General features: G+C 37.0%; 3 protein-coding genes across 3 annotated transcripts in view; 2 read left to right on the top strand and 1 right to left on the bottom strand.

Moving 5' to 3' along the window:
• Positions 1 to 22,987, bottom strand: part of LOC147858505 (FRIGIDA-like protein 4b) — a 96,844-nt gene that overhangs the window by 24,300 nt on the left and 49,557 nt on the right. The window lies entirely within an intron of this gene.
• LOC147858510 (uncharacterized) lies at positions 1,754 to 3,851 on the top strand. Its single transcript, XM_087326637.1, has 5 exons — positions 1,754 to 2,035; positions 2,272 to 2,537; positions 2,899 to 3,020; positions 3,138 to 3,220; positions 3,336 to 3,851. Exons 1-5 carry the CDS (start codon positions 1,808 to 1,810, stop codon positions 3,636 to 3,638), a joined length of 1,002 nt encoding a protein of 333 aa, XP_087182763.1. The 5' UTR covers positions 1,754 to 1,807; the 3' UTR covers positions 3,639 to 3,851.
• Positions 13,475 to 16,123, top strand: LOC147858509 (uncharacterized). Its single transcript, XM_087326731.1, has one exon. The coding sequence runs from the start codon at positions 13,772 to 13,774 to the stop codon at positions 15,938 to 15,940; it is 2,169 nt and encodes a 722-aa protein (XP_087182857.1). The 5' UTR covers positions 13,475 to 13,771; the 3' UTR covers positions 15,941 to 16,123.

Here is a 22,987-nt window from a genome sequence, read left to right as displayed (position 1 = left end):
TTTGATTTAGATGTATGAGATGAATATGAGGCAACTTTTGATGCAACAAATGAAAGTGTTAAATTGATATAGATCAAATAAGGTTGATTTGGATGGCCTCTCCAAGATGTGAATGAGTTGCATGAGTGATAGAGAAGTTTACAAGCCCACTGGTGATGAACACATGAAATAGGACATGGTCATTGGGTAAACAAGGAGTCAAGAGCAACTCCAATCTCTAAGGAACTAATACACAAAGAGGATGGGACTCAAGGCAAGAGGTGACTCAAAAGGTATCGATTGTAGCTCAAACCGCCTCTTACTAAATTGTTTGAATCCCACAATTGATCACCCACCACTCTATCCTTTGCATTGGCCATTCTCATGCATAGGAACATGCCTTCCATCATAGTTTGAGGGGAACCATACATTGAACTTGGTCGTTTATATAGCCATACATAAAACCAAAACCCTATTAGATGTATAAGTTATAACCATGTGAACATCAGAAAAATTGCGTTCAAAACCCGATCCCCACGCATGTATATGTATACATATACTAGTCATTTATTTGGCCACACATAAACCAAAACCCTATTAATTGAGACCACATGAAAAATTACGTTCAACACCGTGCCCCGCACGTATCCATACATACACACACATACATATACACCTCTCGATGCCTTTCTTTCCATGTGGAACTTGCTTACCTTCCCAATCTTCTTTACGATAGGTAAAGCTCTGCCCCTGCAATGTTTTAGTTTTCTTTTACCCCTCTTCTTTTTGCATTCTGTTTGTGTTGTTGCTTGTTGCTCATATCAAATTATATCTTTGTGATGTACCACCACTATTTTCATTCATTTCCAACTCCAAAATTGAAGCGAGGAAATGAGAGCTTGAATATGGTGACAATATATTTAGTATAAGTACACAAGAGCACAGATAAATTAACGTTTTATTTTTTTACGAAGTGGACCATTGATTTATACGATTATCACTTTTAAGTAGCATTGCATAAGATGCTGATATGGATTGGACTGTTTCATCTGTGTGCTCATATTTGAAGCCCAAAACTAAGGTTTCCATGCAACTGTTGAAGTGTCGATTTTCAATATAGACCCTCAAACGTGTTGGCTAATAATGACTCCAAACTACCTAGTACACATAATAATTTGCATATAGTCAATTTGTCATTCACTTTTGAAAAGCTTTGAACATGTTTCAGGCTTGATTCTTGTTTAACCCCAAAATGAGTAGATTTAAGCACTTGTATGAGATCAATAAAGGCTTTGACTGAAAATACAATCGAAATTCGCACTATACTAAAGTTTTCCTATTAAAATTTTAGGAATATGAGGTTGAGAAACCTAGTTTTATGTAGAAAAAACATACACATTCTTGTGGTTTAAACAAGGGAAAAGAGTTTTGAATGTGAGTCTTGCCCACATTTCACAGGAAAAAATGCTCTATGATGTGAATAACTATGCATATAAAAGAAGTTAGTAATGCGCTAACTAATCCAGTTAAAGAGTTGTCAAAGTGAATGTGCATGACTTGTTACCAAAATTATAAAGGATTCATCACACCATCAATTCTTGGATCACTTCATTGGAGGCTTAACTTTTTCTTTCACTAACAAGGATCCTTGATTGAAGTCCTATGAAGGATTGATCACACCGTTGATTCTGTAATCCTTTCTTTTCTATTGTAAATTCTCTTTTCTTTGTGGTTTTTCTTTTCTATGTTAAATTTTCTTAGTTTGTGAAAAATGGAAATTGAATTTCTTTTCCCTCTTTATTGCAGCGCATAGAGAATTGAATAAACAATGTATAGGGCCATTGTACAAGATGGTTTCAATAAGGAGGAACCAGAGGGCACCTTAAAACTGGTAGAAAGACCAATACCAGATGCTGAACCAGGACATATTGTTGTTCAAATTAAACTTCGACCTATCAACCCGACTGATCTTATTGCCATCCGCACTGGAAGGTTTGCTGAGTATACAAACCAACCAATTGTTCCTGGTTCAGAAGGATATGGAATCATTCATAAGGTAAATTTCCGAAAAACTCTTGAATTTCCAAAATTTACCATAATACCTCCTTGTAGTACCTCTTTGTAAAAACCTTGACAATAATACCTCTTTGTAGTACAAAATTTACTACTAAGAGGGCCTTTTTGGTACAATACCCAAATGATTAGCAATGTTTTGCCTAAAAACTCAGGTCCATCATATAATTGAAGCTAATCATAAGTGATCTTTCTTTTTGGTGCCATGATATCTTGTAGATTGGAGAAGGTGTACAAGGATTCAAACCGGGAGATCGTGTAGTGCCTTTTATGTGGGATAGCCTGCCGCATGGAGGTGGGGGGTCATGGCAAGAATATTTATCTGTCAAGGAGAACATGCTTGCCCCTGTTCCGGATTCCATACCAGATGAAGTAGCTTCTCAATTCATCATCAATCCATGGACCGTTTATGGTTTGCTGAAGGATCTTGCTGTGCCTAGAGGAGAGTATATTCTTCAGACGGCTGCTGGGTCTGTCCTAGGAAGGTAAATATCCTTAGTTTTTCGTATTATCCTTGAGTATCCAAGTTTTCCTTCGTCCCCAAATGCCCTTGGCCGAGAGCACTTATATATTATATGGTCGATTCATATACATTTTCTTAATTATATGTGGTATTCAAGCAATGACAAACTCAATGCATCCCGTTTTGCCTTCCTTTCATCTTGAAAGGTAACTTGACAGAAAATCAGGGACATTGGAGGAAGGAAATAAAGAAAATTTTGACTTTATTTAGGACCAAGCCTCAGTGTGCTATTTAAAATACTGGAAATTTACAGAAATCTCAAATCGTGTTCATTAGGACAGTGAAAATGCTTTTTTGCGTGATGTGCTTGGTATATTTTATAGGCAGGTAATACAACTCGCTAAACACTGGGGTATTAGGACCATCAATGTAGTGAGACGTCCAGAGCAAATAGAGGAACTGAGATTGCTTGGTGCGGACGAGGTGATTTGCTCTACAACAGAAGGTGAAACTCTTAAGTGAAAATCATGTGCTCTTGATTGTCTAGAGTTGAAGGAACATATAGAGAGTTTCTAATTTATTTTTTTGTTCTGAACGGATGCTGTCGTCCATTGATAATCAGATATTGTTGCTAGGGTGAAAGAAATAACAGGCAGGAAACTTGCATACGGATCCCTTGATTGTGTTGGTGGTGTATTGACAAAGGTATGTTTTCCGCAAAAGCATATGTTATTATATATTCGTTATGCGTTTTAACACATATTGAAAATGGGGATGGAATGTTTTTTCTTTAATTTTGTTGCATTTCTTCCGTGGGTAGAGTGTTCTTGCAAGCACAAGAAGTGGAGGTCAAGTCTTTGTGTATGGCGTGCTTTCGGGATACGAAGCGGTTATAGGTATAAATGACCTTTTCAGAAAAGTTCATGTGACCGGTTGGGTTCTCTCTGAGTACTGGGGTGTTGAAGAAAAACGCAATGAATGCGTTAAAGAAGTTTGGAAGCTTCTTGAGTCCAAAGTCTTAGAGCCATTCACTGGGGCAGTATTTGATTTTTCAGATTTCAAGCTTGCTATTCAAAAGTCAGAAGAAGTAGGAAGGGGTGGCAAAGTGCTCCTGAAAAGTTGAGAACCTCCAAAACTCTTCCGAAAGACTATAATATAATGATAAAGCCATAAAAAGTAGCTTAATGCTCAATGTTAAGCATATTATTCAAAATAACTAATGAAAACATGCCGCATGAACACCTCCTACACATGTATTATAGAATCTATGGTTATGGTTTATGGTCTGCACAATGTCTTAACTAATTAAATAAAGATAAAAGCTTATTGTCTTGTTTGGGCACGTGTATCCCAATTATTAACGCACATGGATGTGTATAAATAAATTCTTAAGTCTTTATTTTCGGGAAAAAATAAAAAATGTTCATTCTATTAGTGAATGTGATGTATGCTATTGGTAAGCCAAGCCATGTTTTTACTAACCCATACATGACATGCTTGGGTTCAAATGCCACCATGTCCACTACTCTACATTGCATGCCATCTCCCTTTTATGCATCTCTCTTGTCAAAAATAGTATTGTTATACAACACTAAAGATACAGATTCACGAGGTCACTTGATATGTTGGAAGATCACCGTCAATCGCATCCTTCTAGTGACAAGTATGCCAAACACAGTATTGATGAAGTTCCTTGAGTAAATATCTTGGTTAAACCATCACATGAGGTTGGGAGAGACTATGACCACATCCCATTCGTCATGTGAGTCTCCCATGGATGGTGATAATATATCTAATCTCCCTCTCAAAGACTTTTCTGATATTTCTCTTTGGATTGATGTTTAAGAACTTAATAAAGTGAATTGTCTAAAAGTTCTTATATATAATGTGAGTAAATATCTTGGTTAAACCATCACATGAGGTTGGGAGAGACTATGACCACATCACATACGTCATGTGAGTCTCCCATGGATGGTGATAATATATCTAATCTCCCTCTCGAAGACTTTTCTGATATTTCTCTTTGGATTGATGTTTAAAAACTTAATAAAGTGAATTGTCTAAAAGTTCTTATATATAATGTGTAACTCAAATACTTCTGAAAAAGTATACATGAAAAATGATCAATTGATTATAGTGCGTTCGGAACATCTATCTAACATTCAAGAGGTCAAAGACAATAATTTTAAATGTGCAACCTTTTAGATGTGTACATATTCTAACTTGGAAATTGTGAATGATTATGCGATGATGCAAAAGAGATGTTATAATCCTAACAATTAAATGGACATTTGGTTGACATATTGTACAAGCTCAAATAGTATACCCCTATATTTTATTTTGCGTTTTTCGGAAATTGTCTTCTAACACATTTATAATAAAGAATATCTTCTATAATATGTGCACCATTTGTTCTTACGATATGTATTGTTTAGTCTCGTTTCTCTGTAGTTGGGATATATGTAAGGTTCCCTTATTAGAAATGTCAATAGTTGTACCCAAAAGTGTAAAATTTTATGCTAAAGCCTAATATCCAAAGCCTTGTCTAATAACATGATCCAATAGATCTCTCACTATCTTTGAGGCATTTTTTTATGAAGATCAAAATGTTTCAAGCGAGAGAACCAAATTGTTACGGGATCTAATAAGCAAATTCAATTCTAATCATAAAAAAAAATTCATCATATTTGACATTGAAATTTGGTCAAAACCACAACAATCTTTATTGACACAATTGACTATAAATAAAACAAATTTGTCAAATAAGTACGGATTTGGCAAATTGGCATGACAATGTGTGTATGTATCTTTAGGGTTTAGGGAGCATCCCAAGTGATATTGTTCATCAAAGTACTGAGGGTTTTTCTCAAGACTAGTCAAATCATGTTGTTTTTTGGTGTAATGTATTTCTATGTGTATGTCCAATGACTTAGTCTATGTTAAACATGTATGGATTTGTTACACGTAGGTTTTTGTGGGTGATATGACATGGAGAATTTGTGTTGGTGATCTCAAGCTAATTTTATCAAGAGGTTTTATGACAAATTCAAGATCAAATGCAAATCGTGGGGCTTGAATCTCCAACTTTAATGTTGCGTCTGATTGAAGTCATGCATTTTCACTTGGGGAAACTTGTGAATCTATTAACAATCATTTGTGGCTAAGTCTCGGTCTAAAGTTCCTTGTTTGATGTATAGAGACAATGTTTTAGCACATGATGTCTTCTCAATTGATATTCTATTATCTACATCTGGCTTTGTTGCCCATTTTATGTTGTCGATCTAGGAGAAAATAATCTAACATTGACATAAGGAAAACCTTGTTGTTTGAAACCAAACGTTCTTTTAGATTCATCAAGGTGAAGTTTGTATAATTTTAAAGTATTTTATGATGTATATATGTTGGTTTAAAAACGCAATAGTAAGATATTGCATCAACCATGAATTTATATACAATTTTAATATTCTGATTCAATTGCTTACTACACAAGTTTTCCTTAGTGCCTTGAGTTTGTACCTTTGGTTTATCCATGAGCTGAGCATGTTGAATATGAGGTTGTGCGGTAGATTGCATGTTATTAATTTTTGGGGTCTATGGCCAATGGTGGTTATAGAAGTTACAACATTATAAATTTGATTAAATCAACTTTGTTATATATATAGAATGAATTGTTCTCGGAAAAATGTATAGGTATCTTAGATTAGTAGTTACCTTGATAAAAAAAATGTAGCTACACACTTAGGACTACATAAACAATCAGTTTTTCCTAACTTATTTCTTCAAATTTTAAATACAATTAGACTAAACATTAACATTTTTTAAGAGACACAAAATAAATAAATAGATAAGAGTGTTTATGACACAAATGTCACCTAACACGATATGTGACCATAATCGAGTACACTTTGGCTATATTGATAAGTCGATAGATCTAATATTCCTTTGATTGGGATCCAGTCTAATGATCTACTATCCTATCACATCCATGGGCGATGATGACGATATGTAGCCATTCTCCAAGAATTAGATATTAGTTATTTTACACAATGCTACTTGGATTTCCAATGTGATTGATTGCCTCAATTGATACAATTTTCTCAATGGCTTTTCGTATAAACACTTAATTAGAAAAAGAATGAATACAATATATGAGACACATGTAGATTTCAGTCAAACATGGATTTTACATTTGTGAATTCACTAAAGAATTTACACTTGTCTATTAGTCTTTATAAATATCCTAGAGCTGTATTTTAATACTGACTATTTTAAGATTGGTAATTTCAATACTATATATGCTCTTTTTCCATCATAGGTACAACCTAATAAAACTTGTTCCTTGGTAGCAACGTAAAACTTTTGGACACCTTTTGTGTTTGGATGTTCATACATGCTAGCAAGAATTTCTCACATATTCTTGTCTTCTACTCAACAATGTCAATTTGTTATTACACTATCACATTTATAGCTAAGAGAAATGGAAATGTATTTTCTCACAAGTTTCACGTTTATGTGTAGCTGATGCATGTATGGAATTTATGGCCATATGGTGTGTTTTTTTTCCAAAATAAAGCTACTTTCCCATTAGTTAGGAAGGATTATTACAAGGAGACTATACAAGGAAGCTTATACACAAAACGGGGAATCTCCCTCCGATCAAGATCAAGAAAATGAGACTACTTACATAGTTTTTCAAACTGACTACCTAAAGTAAGTAGATACCTATACCTAAAAGCAGTGGCCATATGGTGTTATGTTTGTCCTCATGATCATACATGTATCTAGCTATTATATCACAAACGTGAAATTTACTGGATTTCTGTGAAACCATTTGACATATCCATGGGCTTATATGTAAGCAGAATTCATTAATATTGAGTTTCGTGATAGTGGTGTGATTGTTTAATGGCTTAAAAATGTAGTGAACACAGTTTTTTAATACAAAAAGACAACCTTATTCATATAGGAATGAAATTATCGAACCTTTTCCACATGGTGCGTATGAATTTGAAGTGAGGACTCTAGACTCTAACCATAAATTATGTCTGAAAAGAGAACTAAGAAAATAAAAATAAAAAAACCTGCATAGAATTGTCCCGATTCCAACATTTCATTTGATCAAGAGTGAACGAAAGTTCTCTATATGAAGTAGGGTTTTTTTATGCTTAGATATGTTATATAACATAGAAAATTTACTTTGTACCCATTCCTAGAAGCAACTCCAAAGCTCGTGTAAGTTTATTCAAGAGAACTTTGCAATAATCATATTTAGAGAACTATCACATATATTAAGCTTAGATAAGAATTCAACTTATGACAAATTTGAAAAGCCCGCCATCATGGTTACAATTGGCATATGCAAGATTAAGGTTTATTTTTATGTGTGTAAAGAACATGTAAATATGTGTTAGTAAGGGACAAGTGTGTCGATAGCTTACTAATGTGAAAAGATGTGAAATGTTTTGTTGGCTTGGATGACATGCGAGCTAGTTTTTCAAATTATAATGAAAGGTTTCTATGCTCTCTATCAATCATCAATGTGTCGCTTCATGTATGGTTAAAGAAAAATAGTGTCTTGTGGCATAGATTGAGAATAGATCATTCAAAAGTTGAAAGCATTGTATGAGCAAGCAAAAATTGCTACAATAGCAAGAAGCATGTGATGTGTCTAAAAGTTACGCTTAAAAGCGATCAAGATAAAACAAACAATAGCAAAATGGAATCAAAAATATATACAATGAAGCCCAATATCATGTTGATTCTTCCATTCTTTGAAAATAATCGTGAGTGGGTTATGAAGATCACACCTTAGGTCTACTAATTCCCATGCAACATGAATGAAGGGGCATTGATGTAAGAGATGATCAAGTTTTTCCTATCCTACATGAACTAACACATTCATTGCCCCACCCCATGTGACAGTTGAACAAGGGATGCTAGTTGTGTCAAAGAGTTAGCAAACTCACTTTGTTGAATGCCGTTAGTTATTAAAAGGAATCATAAGAGGGGGTTTAGAAGATGAAGAAAAGGTCAAGCTCCCAAAATGACAATTGTGTAGAGTGTAGAAAGGAAGCCCTCCCTTTCTTACATTTCTCTTTGGATGTTGAAACATCTTCATCATCATCCTTGGACTTGAGCCCGAGAAGTCAAGGCAACAAAGCCAAGTTAGCAAACTATTGTTCCTTCTTTGTATCCTTTCGGTAAAGAAAAATAAATAAAAGATATCGATCACATTGTGGTGTATGAGAGCAAATTGCAAGAGGATTGAGTTTACCTTTTGTCATTTCTAGGGTTCCAAGGCTTTGATGTATTTGTGCATCACATCTAAAAGCACTTGAATTGTCAATGAGATAATTATTTGTTGCACTTTGAACTCTTATTTCTTATTTCTTCTTCTGCATCTCTCTCTCTCTCTCTCTCTCTCGTTCCGCCTTAGATATGAGAGAAGACTAAGTCTAACCAAACAAGACATTACGTTGTTTGAAGAAAGAAAGACTATTTTAATGAAAAGGTCTATTGTTTTTTATCCTAGAAAGTAGGCTTTTCAAATCCTTTGACATTAATCTTCTCAAAACAATGCACTATAAAAGTCTGGAATTTCTTGAATAAAAAGAGGTTTAAATTATTCACTAAATCAATGTCCTCGTTTATAAAAAAAGAGTAAAGCAAATCTATTTTTTCATCTTGGATGTAGGCTCTACGGTAGGTGTCACTAAATAATATAGTGTCTCTATAGAGCCAAACAATATTTAGAACCAAACTTTTTTTTGAGAAAGGGAGACCTAAATAACTGAATAATGAGTGGACCTATCTTTGCAAAGTTAGAACTTAGGATTCATAAAAACTAAAGAGTGGGATAAAACATACAACTTACTCACATAAACCAATACGTTTTTATACATCTTTTGTATAAAACACAAGTTTAGAATTTCTCGAGAGACGCAAACATAACTTGGTTTATCCTCCCAAGCCCCCATGATTCGGAGGTTACATTTTCATGTAAGGGTTACTTTGTAAATGACATGCAAACTAATCTAAAGTGTGTCCACCTCAAAACATGGAGAATTGTTTTCGGACCTTCAAAAGCAATGGATTTTGCCAATTTATCCTTTGTTGAACCCTCGGATAGCATTTCTCAAACATTGTATACTTTTTTAATATGTATATATATATATGTATACATATACACCTATGTAGTATGCATCACTTAAGCCTATATTTTATAGAAGTTAAAAGATATGCCATTAATGACATTGGATCCTCCTATAGTGTTGAATGTACAAATTTATTCAACCCTAGCATTTTTAAATGTCTTTTGCATCTCTATCTAACCAAAATTTCCAAGTCTCCCCCCCTCCCCCCCAAACTCCCATATTTGCTCTTCTTCGCTATGATAAACCACAAAGCTTTGTTATGTAGTGGACCAATGGGCAACAACTTGTGACGACTCCGAGTTTGGGTCACAAGAAAAGTGGTTTTTAGCTTGAGTCCCAAGGGCCAATAGACAAGGTTGGTAGACTTCAATAACTCTAAGACCCTAGATTCAATAATCACCCTTCACATGTGAGAACGAAGATATGGGTTTTTTAATCCCTTTCTATCATGTTGTCAATCAGTCTATGTTTGGTAGGAAATGATGTGCTTTATCATAAAATGCCATGACTTAAACAAATGTTCTTGGAGAACATTTTTTGGATGCGCCTTTCAAATTGGATAACAGACCCTTCGTCTTGTTATTTTCGTGGACATACATGACAATATCATCTTGATGAATACACTCTTTGAACAACAAAAAATTATGTTCATAAACAAAAGTGCAACATTGAACATAATGAAGCATTTTTTGTTTAATTATAGTGATTATACATGCTTGTTCAATGATATAATGGGTTTTACAATGGGTTATGCCATCTATATTGCTCATATAAACTTATTTTAGGAAATATGAATGATTCACCTTGCTCCAAAGTGTGGGTCCATTCATCTTTACTATACCTATTGCTTCTTCATTAATGCTATACATATGTATATGCTAGGAGTTATGAACTATATGATTGGTATCACCAATAATAATTTCATACTCAATTTATTGGCACTAATGATCTGAAAATTAAGTTCCATTGCTTCATAGTCTTAAGGTAGGAATCTTGAACAACATAAAGTTTCATGAAAAATACCAAGGGTATAGTTTATATTAGCCCATGAGGTATATAATAAGGGGTATTTTGATATTACATACTTTGTTCATTTCATGTTCAATAATGATAGATTATTGTTTGAGCCTTAAGATCTTCATTGATTTGAACATTGAGGATGGACATGTGAAATGGCATCCATTAAGTCCATTGGTACCAAAAAAGTTGTTGGCTTTTAAAAGTTGATGGCTTTTAGTGTTAAATCCTCCGAACAAATCTATAATTTAGTCTACGGCTTTAGTGCAACAATTTTTTTTTCATAAAAGATAGATAGTTTTGAGTATAACATAAGACTTGTAAAACTTGTTAACCCATCAAGAATGCTACTTGTTTATAAATTTCTTGTTTATGAAGATTAATCAACATCACAAATAAATACAAACTAAGCACATACATGGTCTTAACATAATAGTTGGTTCTAGAAAATAAGTGTGAAATGTAAATATTCAATTTCAATGGATGCATGCATGCGTCTATAGGTATGTGTTATGTGTGTGTTCACTCACCAACATTCCTGCAATTACACAATCTATTTCGAAAATGAATATCATTCAATTTCTATGAATACATTTATTTTTCTGACAGTAGGAATAACCAAGTTGTGTCTACATACAAGATGGTCCTATATGTAAGATGCCGACTTTAATTGTTCAGATTGCTCACGGAAGTAGCCAACTCTCTTTTAAATGCATAACATCTTCGTGTGCATAGAGGAATGTAAGTATTGAACCCTTTTCACCTAGTGGTGATAAATTGGAGCATATAATCTACATGGATAATAAAGAGCAATGTGAACACTTCTTTAATACATGTAGCTTTATATCCTTGGGAGAACTCAAAATCTTGTTGGAGAAAAGTACTATACCGTCTGCATTTATGTATGGTCACTCCAAGGAATAAACAAACTCGCAAATGCTCTATAGGAGCAATAAAGTAGAATGATTCAATGCATACAATGCCTACATAAAGTCAATCAAACACGTTGCTACTTGAACACAAGTGAAAGGGTAGGTGAGAACTTCTAAAGAGTATGTTTATGCAAAATAGAGGATGCTACTACCTACCTTATTACCTTAATTCCACCATCCCTAAGTCTTCTAGTGACATGGTATTCTTTCCTAGTTGAAAAACACGTAACCTTGTCATGGTGCCTTAATGTTCCTACCACATATGTGTGCAATCTATTTTCTAAGTTACCCTTACTGTTGATCGAAACAGGAGTTCCAAATTAACAAAGAGGCTCATATCATGTAGCAAGTCAACAACATTTTATGCGGGATGATCAAATAGTAGTGATGTGTACATATATGTATTTTAAGAGCAGTAAAGACACAAATACTTTTTTGGGAAAAAAAGAAAACACAAATACTACACATCCGTGACTTTTTGTGTTATGTCCATACAAGGAGAAACTTAAAAGACAAATTATACATCAAGTAGTGGGTACATTAAGGGTGATCGGATACCTTTTATGGAATTGCATCAAACATCTTGACTTTTCTTCTTCTTCCACATTAATGTCTGACATACAAACATCAAGCTCCAAGTTAGACTTTAGTGATAGATATGTCAACAAGTGTTAATGCAAAATCGAAATTCAAGGCAACATACTTGAGGAACTACATTGTTAGAACAAGGACCATGTTTGTGGTGGCTAGAACACTCTGTCTTTTTCTAATTAACCATGTTTGTTATGGCTCTACAATGATATCATAAGGACTTGATTGGTGCAATTATAAACATGCTTTTCAATCAATATGAATTCACATCATGACAAATGTGAGTGATAGACGATGATTTGAGGCCACCTAGTTGCCAGACTAAATTTCGATGAGTGCAAGATTAAGATTTACGTTTTCCATTTTCTATTTCATAGCTTTGTCTGAGTACGATGCACTCACTTTGTTGATCAATGTGCAGAATGCATTGATTTTTGTGAAGAGATGTATCATGTGAAATTTTTTGGTTTGACTTCAAGAGCCTAGAGTTAGTTTTCTTGAATGATTAATATATATTGTATCAAGATGACTGAGTTTGATTAAATCAAAATAATGATTGTGATAGATGACATAGATCAATCAAAATATGCAGAAGCATGTGTTGTGTCTACAACTTACACTTAAGACAAGCAAGTAAAACACAAAGGAAATAATAATTTTATTGATTCACAATGGCCCCCTTTGACAACTTGTTTTCACTTCACATGGTAGCATTAGGAATGAGTTATATGCACAAGACACATGCAAATGTCCTAGTTCTGTCCCATTAAGTTGAGCAAATTATAAGAGCTAACAACTTGTTTTCGTATATGCTCTTCAATTTCTGAAAAGAGAAACAACTCTATTGCAACCTTACCGATGGGTTGTGTGTCTGCATGCCTTAAGATTAACAAGAGGAGGTATTGCGTTTGCTAACCAACAAGGAACTCAACAATGGCTTGATATCCACATTGATTGTGGCGCAAAATCATTGGGCATGGAAAACGCGGGCTACACAAACAACATGTTTGGGTTTTGGATTGATCAATTGAGGATGCGAGATTGTGGAGGTGGAGAAGGGAGAACCCTTAGGGCCAAGGATTGTTGATACCCATTTTAAGCCATACATAATTGACGTTCAGAAATCATCATCAACGTTACTAGGCAACAGCTTTGTTCATTCCCTAATCCTATATAGGCTACTACTACATCTACTACTACTACTACTACTACTACTACTACTAAAGAAAGCACCCCCTAAAAAAAAAACCTCACCACAGAGAGTTTCAAGGGAAAGAAGAGAGTGTTTTGTTGGCAGACAAATTCTGTGAGGCAAAACGAAGTACAAATACTCTCTCTCTCTCTCTCTCTCTCTCTCTCTCTCTCTCTCTCTCTGCAAGCCATCGTCTCCACCTGAAAGCCATTAAAGCTCTGCACTGCAAACACATCAAATTGCAACACACTCCCCGCTCGGGGCGTGACTCATGGCCCTCTCTCTTCCTCTTCCTCCTCCTCCTCAATCCTGATCCCAACAATACATACATACATACATTTTCCTCACCTCCCCTCTCATCACCATAGCTATGGACCACTTGTTGTGTGCAGAAACTACTACAAGTTCCTCTTCTTCTTCTTCTTCTTCTTCTTTGGCAGCACCTTCGGCCACAGAGCAAGCATATGCGCTGAGATGGCCTCTTCGCCCTCCTCCTCCTCCTCCTCCTCCTCCTACTCCTCCTGTAGCTGCTGCGAGCTTCCCAGTCAGCAGCAACACTAACAAGAATACCACTAACTGTAGTAACCTTCTTCATCCCATTACCGACACAACAACAACAACAACAACAATGCCAGCCGACATCTTTGCCCCCCTGAAACCACCCGAGACGCTGCCTTCCCCTCCTGCCCACGCCCACGCCCACGCCCATCGCCACCTACTACTCAATACTCAAAAACCTCCTGTGGACCCCCCCATTCCTCCTGTCTACGCCGCCTCTTCTTCCTCCTCTTCCTCCTCCACCGATCACGAATACCCTCGTTTTGGCTCCAACCCTTACAACCGCATTGTAGACTTGGCTTCCACCCACGGCTTAATGGCGGCGGCGACTCCCACTTCACACCCATTTGGTGGGGTTGCAGGCACGCCATATCCTCCTCCTTCTCCTCATGGCTTTTCCTCAACCAACGGCCGCCGTTTCGCCCCACCACCGCCGCCAGCTTTCGAAGCAGATGAAGACAGAGTGTTCCAATATCATCCGCCCGCATCTTTTGGTCGCCGCGTCCATGACTTCCCAGCATATCATTACGAGCAGCTCTTTGGCATGCCCCCCACAGATTCAGCATCTGATCAGCACCATCATTCTCGTCTTCTTCATTCTGTGCTGCCACCGCCACCACCACCACCACCGGTGTCCAACAATCCTCCGAGCCTCCTCCGCCATGACAATTTCTCTGCTGTGCCGGATGTGAGAACTCCTGTCAGCGCCAGCAAGGCCTTTGATCAAGATCACTTCTGTGATGTCGGTGCTGATCCCCTGTTGCGTTCTGTCGGCAAATCTCAATCCATGAGGGCTTTATATGAAGAGAATGCAGCGCTTCGCCGAGCCCTGTATTCGATGAGGGCTGCCACTGCTAGAGGTATGGATCCATTGGCTGAAGTAGTAGTAACCAACGCATCATCATCATCATCATTATCATCAACATCGGGAATCTCAGATCATCGGTGCATCCTCAGCGATACGAGCGAGGGAAGAACTCTTTCGATGAGAGAGAGAGGGAGGTGGGCGGCTATACCAGAGGAGCTGCTGATTGGCGGCAGATATGGTGATCCTCAGCATTCTTCAGTATGGAGTGGTGGCCATGGCAGACATCCCAACTATTATCAACTATCGCCGTCGCCGTCGTGTCTGCATCATCGAGCTCAGTATGTGAGCCAAGGCGCTCGCCATCATCCAGCTCCGTATGGATGGAATGTGCCGAAGGGATCAGGTGCGAGTAGGAGTGGCGGCTATAACTATCAACCACGAAGCGGCGGAGGCGGCGCCATCTGGTCATCGGTGGTGGTGGAGGAGGAGGAGGAGGAGGAAGTGGCGGAGCAAAGGTATGGCGATAGTGTGAGGGAATCGCAGGTGCAACCCACATCTCTACAGCAGTTGATTAAGCAGAGTTGCAGAAGCCCCGTTAGAAATGAGCAGAGGCAGAGGCAGAGGCAGAACGTGAATGAATGGCGAGATTCAGCTTCGCCAGGGAGGCATGGGAGTACGGGAAAGCCCAAGAAAGCAATGGGAGGTGGGGGAGGTGCAGGTCATCATCATCATCATCATCATCATCATCATCGGAGGAGTAGCAGCAGCTCGTATAATAAAAGCAGCGTCCCAGAGGAAGAGAGTGAGTGTGCGATGTGCGGAGGGAAGCTCCAGATGATGGAGGCGCCTAGCCGAAACAGCCTGCTTATTCTTCCACATCCATCGGGAAGGAAAGCGGCGGGGCTACCCCTCCGCCTATGCCCGGCCTGCCACCCGGCTGCCGCCACCGTCTCCACCTCCTCTTTCATCGCCACATCGCCGCCGCCATCATCGCCTCCTCCTCCGCCGCCCCTGTCAGCCGCCGCCGCCCATCACCGCCTCGTCACGGCCATCTCCATGGCCTGCAAGCCCGCCGCCGCCGCCGACAACGCGCCGCCCAATGCCAAGAAGAAACCCAAGGCTCGCATCCTCGACATCTGCCGCCATTTAGTGGGCCTCTCGCACTCCAAATGATTGTAGCCTCTTTCTCTGTCTTTGTTTCTCTCTACTCATTAAACGGCCGCCCCGCCGCATCCATATTGATTACCTACCCCCAATAAGCTAGTAGTGGTTTGCCGGTGATTGTGTCCAACCCACTAGTGGTATTCCGGCGGATATGTCCAAACCAGCTACTGGTATTCTTCTAGTAAATATAAATCCAACAAAATGAGAAGCACCCCCCCCCCCGCCCCGATTTGCCCATTTCCGAATCCCCGTCCTATTTGTATTAAAAAAAACATCCGCAACATCGGCGCTGGGCATAATGCCTATGTGTGTTTTGTGTAGATATATGCACATTAACCCATAATTTTAGTCCATGCTTTGCCAATTCCTGGACTTTGTAATCTGTTCTTTTTATCTATACATACATAAGTTGGCATGGCCAAAACAGACCCCCGCCCCCCCCCCCCCCCCCAATACGCAAGGTCTTCTTCCCATACATACATACATACATCCCTCCCTGTAATGCAATGGTTTCTCATTTCAGCCTTCCATTTTTATTTTTTTTCTTTCTACCCCCCCTCTTTCTGTTTTTGAGGTGTAATTTTCATCTGTTTCTTTGGGATTTGGAACACGCAACCAAAAATAAAGAAACCGTGCTTGACACCCTTTTGGCCTATAAGAAGCTCTCATCATTACGGGTCACAAAATCTGAACATCCTTGGGAAGATGTAAAAATACCATCCTGCCCCCGGATGGACAAAAGTCTGCACATCCTACGCCCAACCAAGTACTCACCAAGTGGGATTCAAAACTCCCGTGTAAAAAAAACTTCATGGGCCAACCGAAACACCTGAATGCTTAACTTGGCAACGTAGGGTTATGTCAAAGAGGTAAATATAGCATGGCAGGGTAGACTATAATCATAGGGGTGTTTGCTCCTGGATTGTAAATATAATTTCATGGAAATCTAGTCTCATGTGGACATATTTTCATCTATTTTGTTGTTGAAATATCGGCGCCTCAATTTCAGAGAGTCGGTTTTTCCATCCATTGTTTAGTTACAATTTCCTTACATTCTTGTGTTCAATTATGAGAATGGACGGTTGTCGTCTAAATGTGAATCGCCCCCAAATGTAAGTTTGATATTTATTTCACGATTTTGTTTGGGTTCATATTATCTACTCTACATTCACCTTGGTCATGCCATTGTGAAGTTGTTGTGTGAAGATGCATGTTGCAATTGTGTTACGTTCTGTTTGGACAACCTTGGAGCAAAGAAGGTTTGGAGAATGAGGGAAAAACATAACCTTGGCCAAACTTGCTCACGTAATTTTGAGAGAAGCAATGGTATTTTGTTGATATCTTATTCATTTTTAAGCATGTTATAGTCATTTTCTCACGTAAAATTTGAAGCCTATAAGACGACGTGGAAACCAAAAAGTTTATATACATCATTCTTAATTTATATACCCGAACCATGATTTTTGCCACTAGTTTACATATTGTATGGAAATGACAATATAAGAAAACAAGTATATTTTGCAAGCTTAATTGCTCTTGCTTCCTAAACATATTGGAAAAAAATAAGACAAACAATAGATTAACATGGACCATCAATATCATGGGACCCAAGGCTTTTGTTGCTCTTGTATACAAGGACGAGTTAACACTTGGTCAATATGAAAGCATTCGGATCGTACATCACAATGGAGGCTAACACATAATATTCGAAAGTTTTAACATCCACATGGGTGGATGTCATGGGGATGTGTAAAGTTTCTTATATGTATGATGTATAAAGTCTTGAGGTGAAACATGCCAACTAACAAGCAAGACCGTTTTGGGAAGATGCGTTTCTTTCAAATGGACCCATTCTTATTCCAAAATCAAAAATCAAAACATTGGCAAAGTTTTAGGTCCAGACTTCAAACGAGCTCAAAGGTTGTAGAATGCATGCAATGAAACTTGAGGGAAGGTTCAGAACTAGAGTGGAAGGACGATTGGTATAGAGTGTTTTGTTCTAAACTTTTCTATTTATTGGTACCGTTCTAGCTCGAGGCCTCAAACTTGGTCTCATGTTGTACAGATATAACAAAACTTCTAGGGAAACTTCCAAACCTCAATGAAGGAACTATAAATGTCCCAAGTTTTAATGCCAAGTGGAAATTTAAATGAAGCTAATTTTTTTCAAGAGGTAACCTTTACACCCATTTCTGAATTTTCCCATCTAACCAACAAATCTACAGTTTCAAAGCATGAAGTTAATGAGCAAAAGATTGATCAATTTATCACTCGTCAAAATAAGCCTTCGTAAACAGTTCATTATATTGCCATTCTTATCTCCACCAATATGTTTCAAGACCGCCTTGACTCCTCCCTTAAAAATGAACCAATGACTCTGTTGAGTCTTGACAACCACATAAAGGCATGGCAAATTAGCATGAGATATTCATGTAATTTAGAAATGGATATGACGAATTTGGTAATGACACAACCCTATAAACAAATACTTCAAGAATTAATATGGGATGAAGATTGAACTTGGATCCACAATCTAGAGAACCATTTGGTTAGTTGTGGAGAAGCTAAACTAAGGAGAGAAGCTAGAGTTGTTATCAATAGAGTGAAGAAAGTGTGATGCCAATCTAAAGAATCTAGTGACGAAATTGATTGGAGGTTGCTCAAAACTTCCACCAAAGCATGATGAGATTTTCGTCAACATTACCATACAAACAGATATGATGTAAAATATTGGGTCTAAGTCCTAAATAAATCTAATGGATAACTTGCTCATGGGTGCAAATGCTTATGCCAAAGTTTTATATCATCAAATCCATGACCCATATCCATGCATGTAATTTTGGCATGCAATGAAAAACTTGCTTCAATGTGCGCACTTACTTTGAAATAAAGTTTGACTTTTGAGGAGGACATTGCAATATTCTTGGAAGTTCCCTTGTCCAATGTTTCTTCTAATGCCCCCTCTTCTTTGTGTGTCATTATACTATTTGACAAACCCTATAACATTGTCCCTCAATCTCTTCCTCGGGAATTGTGCGCGTTCTCTAGGTTTCTTTCAATGTAATGCTCACAAATATTGTCGACATGAAGGATACACAAAGCTAGTTGATTGTGCAATAGTGAGTTTCTTGAAGAAAATATTTCCAAACCTATGTCGAGTACTCTACTCTTATAGCAATGTTCATTTCAACTGTTTGAAACAAGCAAATATTTCCTTCAATTTATGCATGAGTATCTTCCTTTATCAGTTTTACTTGAAGTTACATAGAAATGCGGATCTATTAAAGAAACCCGGGTCCCAAACCCCTAAATCTACTAGTCAAATGAATGTCTCTATTACTTATAAGTTATAGCTAACATGTGGTACGAATGTATAAATACATACACATGAAAAGAAAAAGAAAGGAATCTAAAGATATGTACATTATAGTACACATGCTTCCACTTGAGCAACCATCATTCCTCCCATGTTGAATGGTGTGTGTGCATGACAGTCAACAAGTATTCACATATATATAATGAGCTATTCAGAGACATTGGGGCTCGAGTTATAAGATTTGAAGAGGGGAGGATTACAATATTACAAGAGACACAATCAAGGGAGATTGTTTTTTATGTGAATGGAACTTGAATGCTTATATTGTTCATCTCAACTTGTCAATAGGTGGACACTTACTCCCTTGTTGTGCTTCTTCATGTCTACTTTAAAGATCACCATCACTTTCATGCACCTCCATGGATGCACTCTTTTTGACTCATCAAAATGCCAAATGATGTTATATCTATGTTTATGTGCTCATAAGTGACCATACGTTCTCTAAATGTCATGGTATTTTAGGTTGTATGCCCAATCTTTTTATCAAAGAACTTCATGAATAGTTCCGCAATAACATCTGAAGTATGACTCCAACAAACTTTTATTCTCAATGCTACTAAACAAATGATGAGGCCATTGGTCATCCAATAGAGAAAGAATCACTCTCTTACGGTTACCATCATCCAACAAAGGTTTATTTATGTGAGGAAAAAACATGTTGAGAAGAAAACCTTCACAATCTATAATTGTATATATAATATCCACAAACAATCAAATCAATATCAGATCATGTGACTACTCCTACTCATTGAATATTCATTCACACACGGAATCTAGTCTTCTTGGTTGGTTGTAATCTCGAGGGTTTGTTGAGAGAAACAAGGTAAACAAGATTTGGAAAAGAAGATAGACAAAGAGAATGGTCGATTGACTTGACCTCTCTACTCATTGTGTCCGATTTGACATAGTTAATGTCTGATTGGTTTGCTAGGGGAAATGTGTCTAGTTTTTTCCGCATGAACTTGTCCCCGCATTTTCCATATTTGGTCCATGTTGGTTTCTTATTAGCACACCCATGTGTCTAAATTAGAATTGTCTAGGTCATGCAGTTTATCTTCTAAAGCCGAACATTTTCCTATTAGAGCGTATTTGGTTTTATGAACGCACTCATCCTATTGGCATGCCATGTTTTTCATTAACCTATGTACATTAATCCAACTCCCACTTTATGGAAGACTTTGCTTGAAGCCAATGTGGAATGTAGGGTTTGAAATGTTCAACAAATTTTTCTGTATTGATTGATCTAGTGTATATTCATTAATGATAACTTGGGTTTTGTCTTTGTGATAGGAAACTATGAAAAAATATCAAAAAACCTATAGGAAGTTAGTATACAAATCCCTTTATGTTCCAGCTCATACTTGAATTAGTAGGAAACTATGAGAAAATATCACAAACCTATAGGAAGTTAGTATACAAATCCCTTTATGTTCCAACTCATACTTGAATTAGTAGGAAACTATGAGAAAATGCTACAAATTAATTGACAAGTTTCATCTTAATGATTAAAAACTATGAGAAAAGACCACAAACTTATAGGATATTAGTAGACATATTACTTTTCTTGGATTTTGTTCGATTTTATGCATGAGTTTGTAGGAAAACTATAAGAAAATACCACAAATATATACATACTTAATAGACATTGTGATTATTGGTGTGGAATTTGGCATCCATTCATTCTCTCATAACGGTTTCCTAAAATTTCAAAACTAAGGTCCCATGCATATTGTAATTTTTCCTCACATCCTCTATCTTCTAGTTTTGCAAAAGCTAAACTACCTCGATATGCATGCAAAATTCAAAATGTATGCTCGCTTATTAACAAAATTTGCTACACATGGATGATCAAAGCTAGAAAGAAAGAAAGAAAGAAAGAAAGATATATTAACGTCTTCTAAGGCCAAAATTGGCCCATGAGACAAATGGTGTACAACAAAAATGGGATATTTACCCATTCATCGAAAGTAAAAATAAAAATAAGATAAAATAGAGTTTAAGCTAAATAGTTCTAAGAAAACAACAAACATGTTCTATATAAAAAACATGTTCTACAATGAGAATGATTCTATACTAGGCCTAATTTCATTTCCATCCAAGTCTCTCGAAGAGAGCTTGGATGTTTATAGTGTGAAGGAAATATACATACGATTTCCCCCACTTAGCGACAAAGTATTGCTTATATAACTAAAACTATAGAGGCTCAATTTGGTACACCATCAATTCCTACAACCTATAATTCACTGCCACCAAATTTGTAGCCCTACACACCATAAGGTTAAGGTAATATAGATTCACATTCTACCATGAAGTGACAAAGTTAGACTCTACCTTCTGCATCAAGACCTAACCAAGCCCCGAGTTCACATGTAGCCTCTCTTTATAATGGGAATTGCACAACTTGGAGCAAGATGGATTAAACTTCTCTAATACGTAAATTGTAGTACATTCACTTAAAAACTTCATTTATGTCTCATACAAGAAGAGATATAGAATTTATCTTCTTATTTTCTTGTTTATATAATCTAATGTAATGGTACTATATGAATTTATCCCTCTTGAATAAAAGAATTAACTTGAATCAATGTTTGATACACACATTTCGGATGTGAATGGTACTAGATTGGGCATGATAGCTACATATTTTGTAAGGTTCAAGAATCTTTGCAAAGCACCCATATATTGTTTGTATCTTAGGTAAAGTCTAAGTTAACCACTAAAGTTCCTGACAACCATTGTGTACATCTTCATGATGGCATTTTTAGATCCTCAACTGAGGCTTACCACCACCCTCCACCACGAAACTTGTAAGTTGATGTTTTTGAAATTTTGCACATGCGTATGCGTATTGTACATTGTGCATTTTGAGAGAACCAAACTTCAAAAAAGTTTGTACATGCACGAGGTACAAAACATTTTCAATATAATTGCGATACACTATAAATTCCTGATTTTAATCATAGGATTTTGCTATTTAAAAAATATTTTAGTATAATTTAAATAGACACAACGATCATTGATAAATAAATAATCCTTCAAGAAGAGTCATAGAACAAAGCAACATAACAGTGTGCATTTACTCATGAAAGTATTCCCAATTGTCATTACTTGCATCTACCCATGCATTCTTAGAGACACATTTGAGTCCTCACTAGGCCCTTTAGGAGCCTAGTTTTGGAGTGTCTCTTGCCTCTTTCTCAGCTTCATACTCTCCACAACAATTACCTACAATGTGTCACCATTGCCCAAGGTCATGCTAGTTCATCATTAATGATGCTTTTGGGAAATTCATCTGACCACCCTAATTGTTCAACAAACTGCCAAAATATCCTTCGCATCTTCTAAACAATCACATCTCTCAAAACTCTCAAATTCATGTACAAAAATTCAAATGTCTCTTTTTCAAATTCCACGATGTCTCTCTCTCTCTCTCTCTCTCTCTCCCCCCACCCCTCCCCCCCCCCCAACCTATTTATGTTTTTTTATTTTTTTTATTTTCAATGATTGTGTACACATCCCATTAGTGGAATCAATGTCTCGTGGGCCATATTTGGTCTTAGAAGACGTTAATCTCTCTCTCTCTCTCTCTCTCTCTCTCTCTCTCTCTCTAAAGTACTATGTTTATCAAAACAATATGAAACATTCACATCTCTCAAACTCTCAAATTCATGTAGATTCAA

Source organism: Azolla caroliniana, unplaced genomic scaffold, assembly GCF_043228905.1.
Source record: "Azolla caroliniana isolate FFs.n. ecotype wild unplaced genomic scaffold, voAzoCaro1.0.p SCAF_11, whole genome shotgun sequence".
Lineage (NCBI taxonomy): Eukaryota > Viridiplantae > Streptophyta > Polypodiopsida > Salviniales > Salviniaceae > Azolla > Azolla caroliniana.
This window is presented reverse-complemented; position numbering and strand designations above follow the sequence as displayed.

What these genes read in the sequence shown, in the direction of transcription:
- LOC147858510 (XM_087326637.1), top strand. Translation starts at nt 1,808, where the DNA reads ATGTATAGGGCCATTGTACAAGATGGTTTCAATAAGGAGGAACCAGAG. An exon ending in GATATGGAATCATTCATAAG is followed by an intron (nt 2,036 to 2,271) that starts GTAAATTTCCGA and finishes GATATCTTGTAG; the next exon opens with ATTGGAGAAGGTGTACAAGG. An exon ending in GCTGGGTCTGTCCTAGGAAG is followed by an intron (nt 2,538 to 2,898) that starts GTAAATATCCTT and finishes TATATTTTATAG; the next exon opens with GCAGGTAATACAACTCGCTA.
- LOC147858509 (XM_087326731.1), top strand. Translation starts at nt 13,772, where the DNA reads ATGGACCACTTGTTGTGTGCAGAAACTACTACAAGTTCCTCTTCTTCT.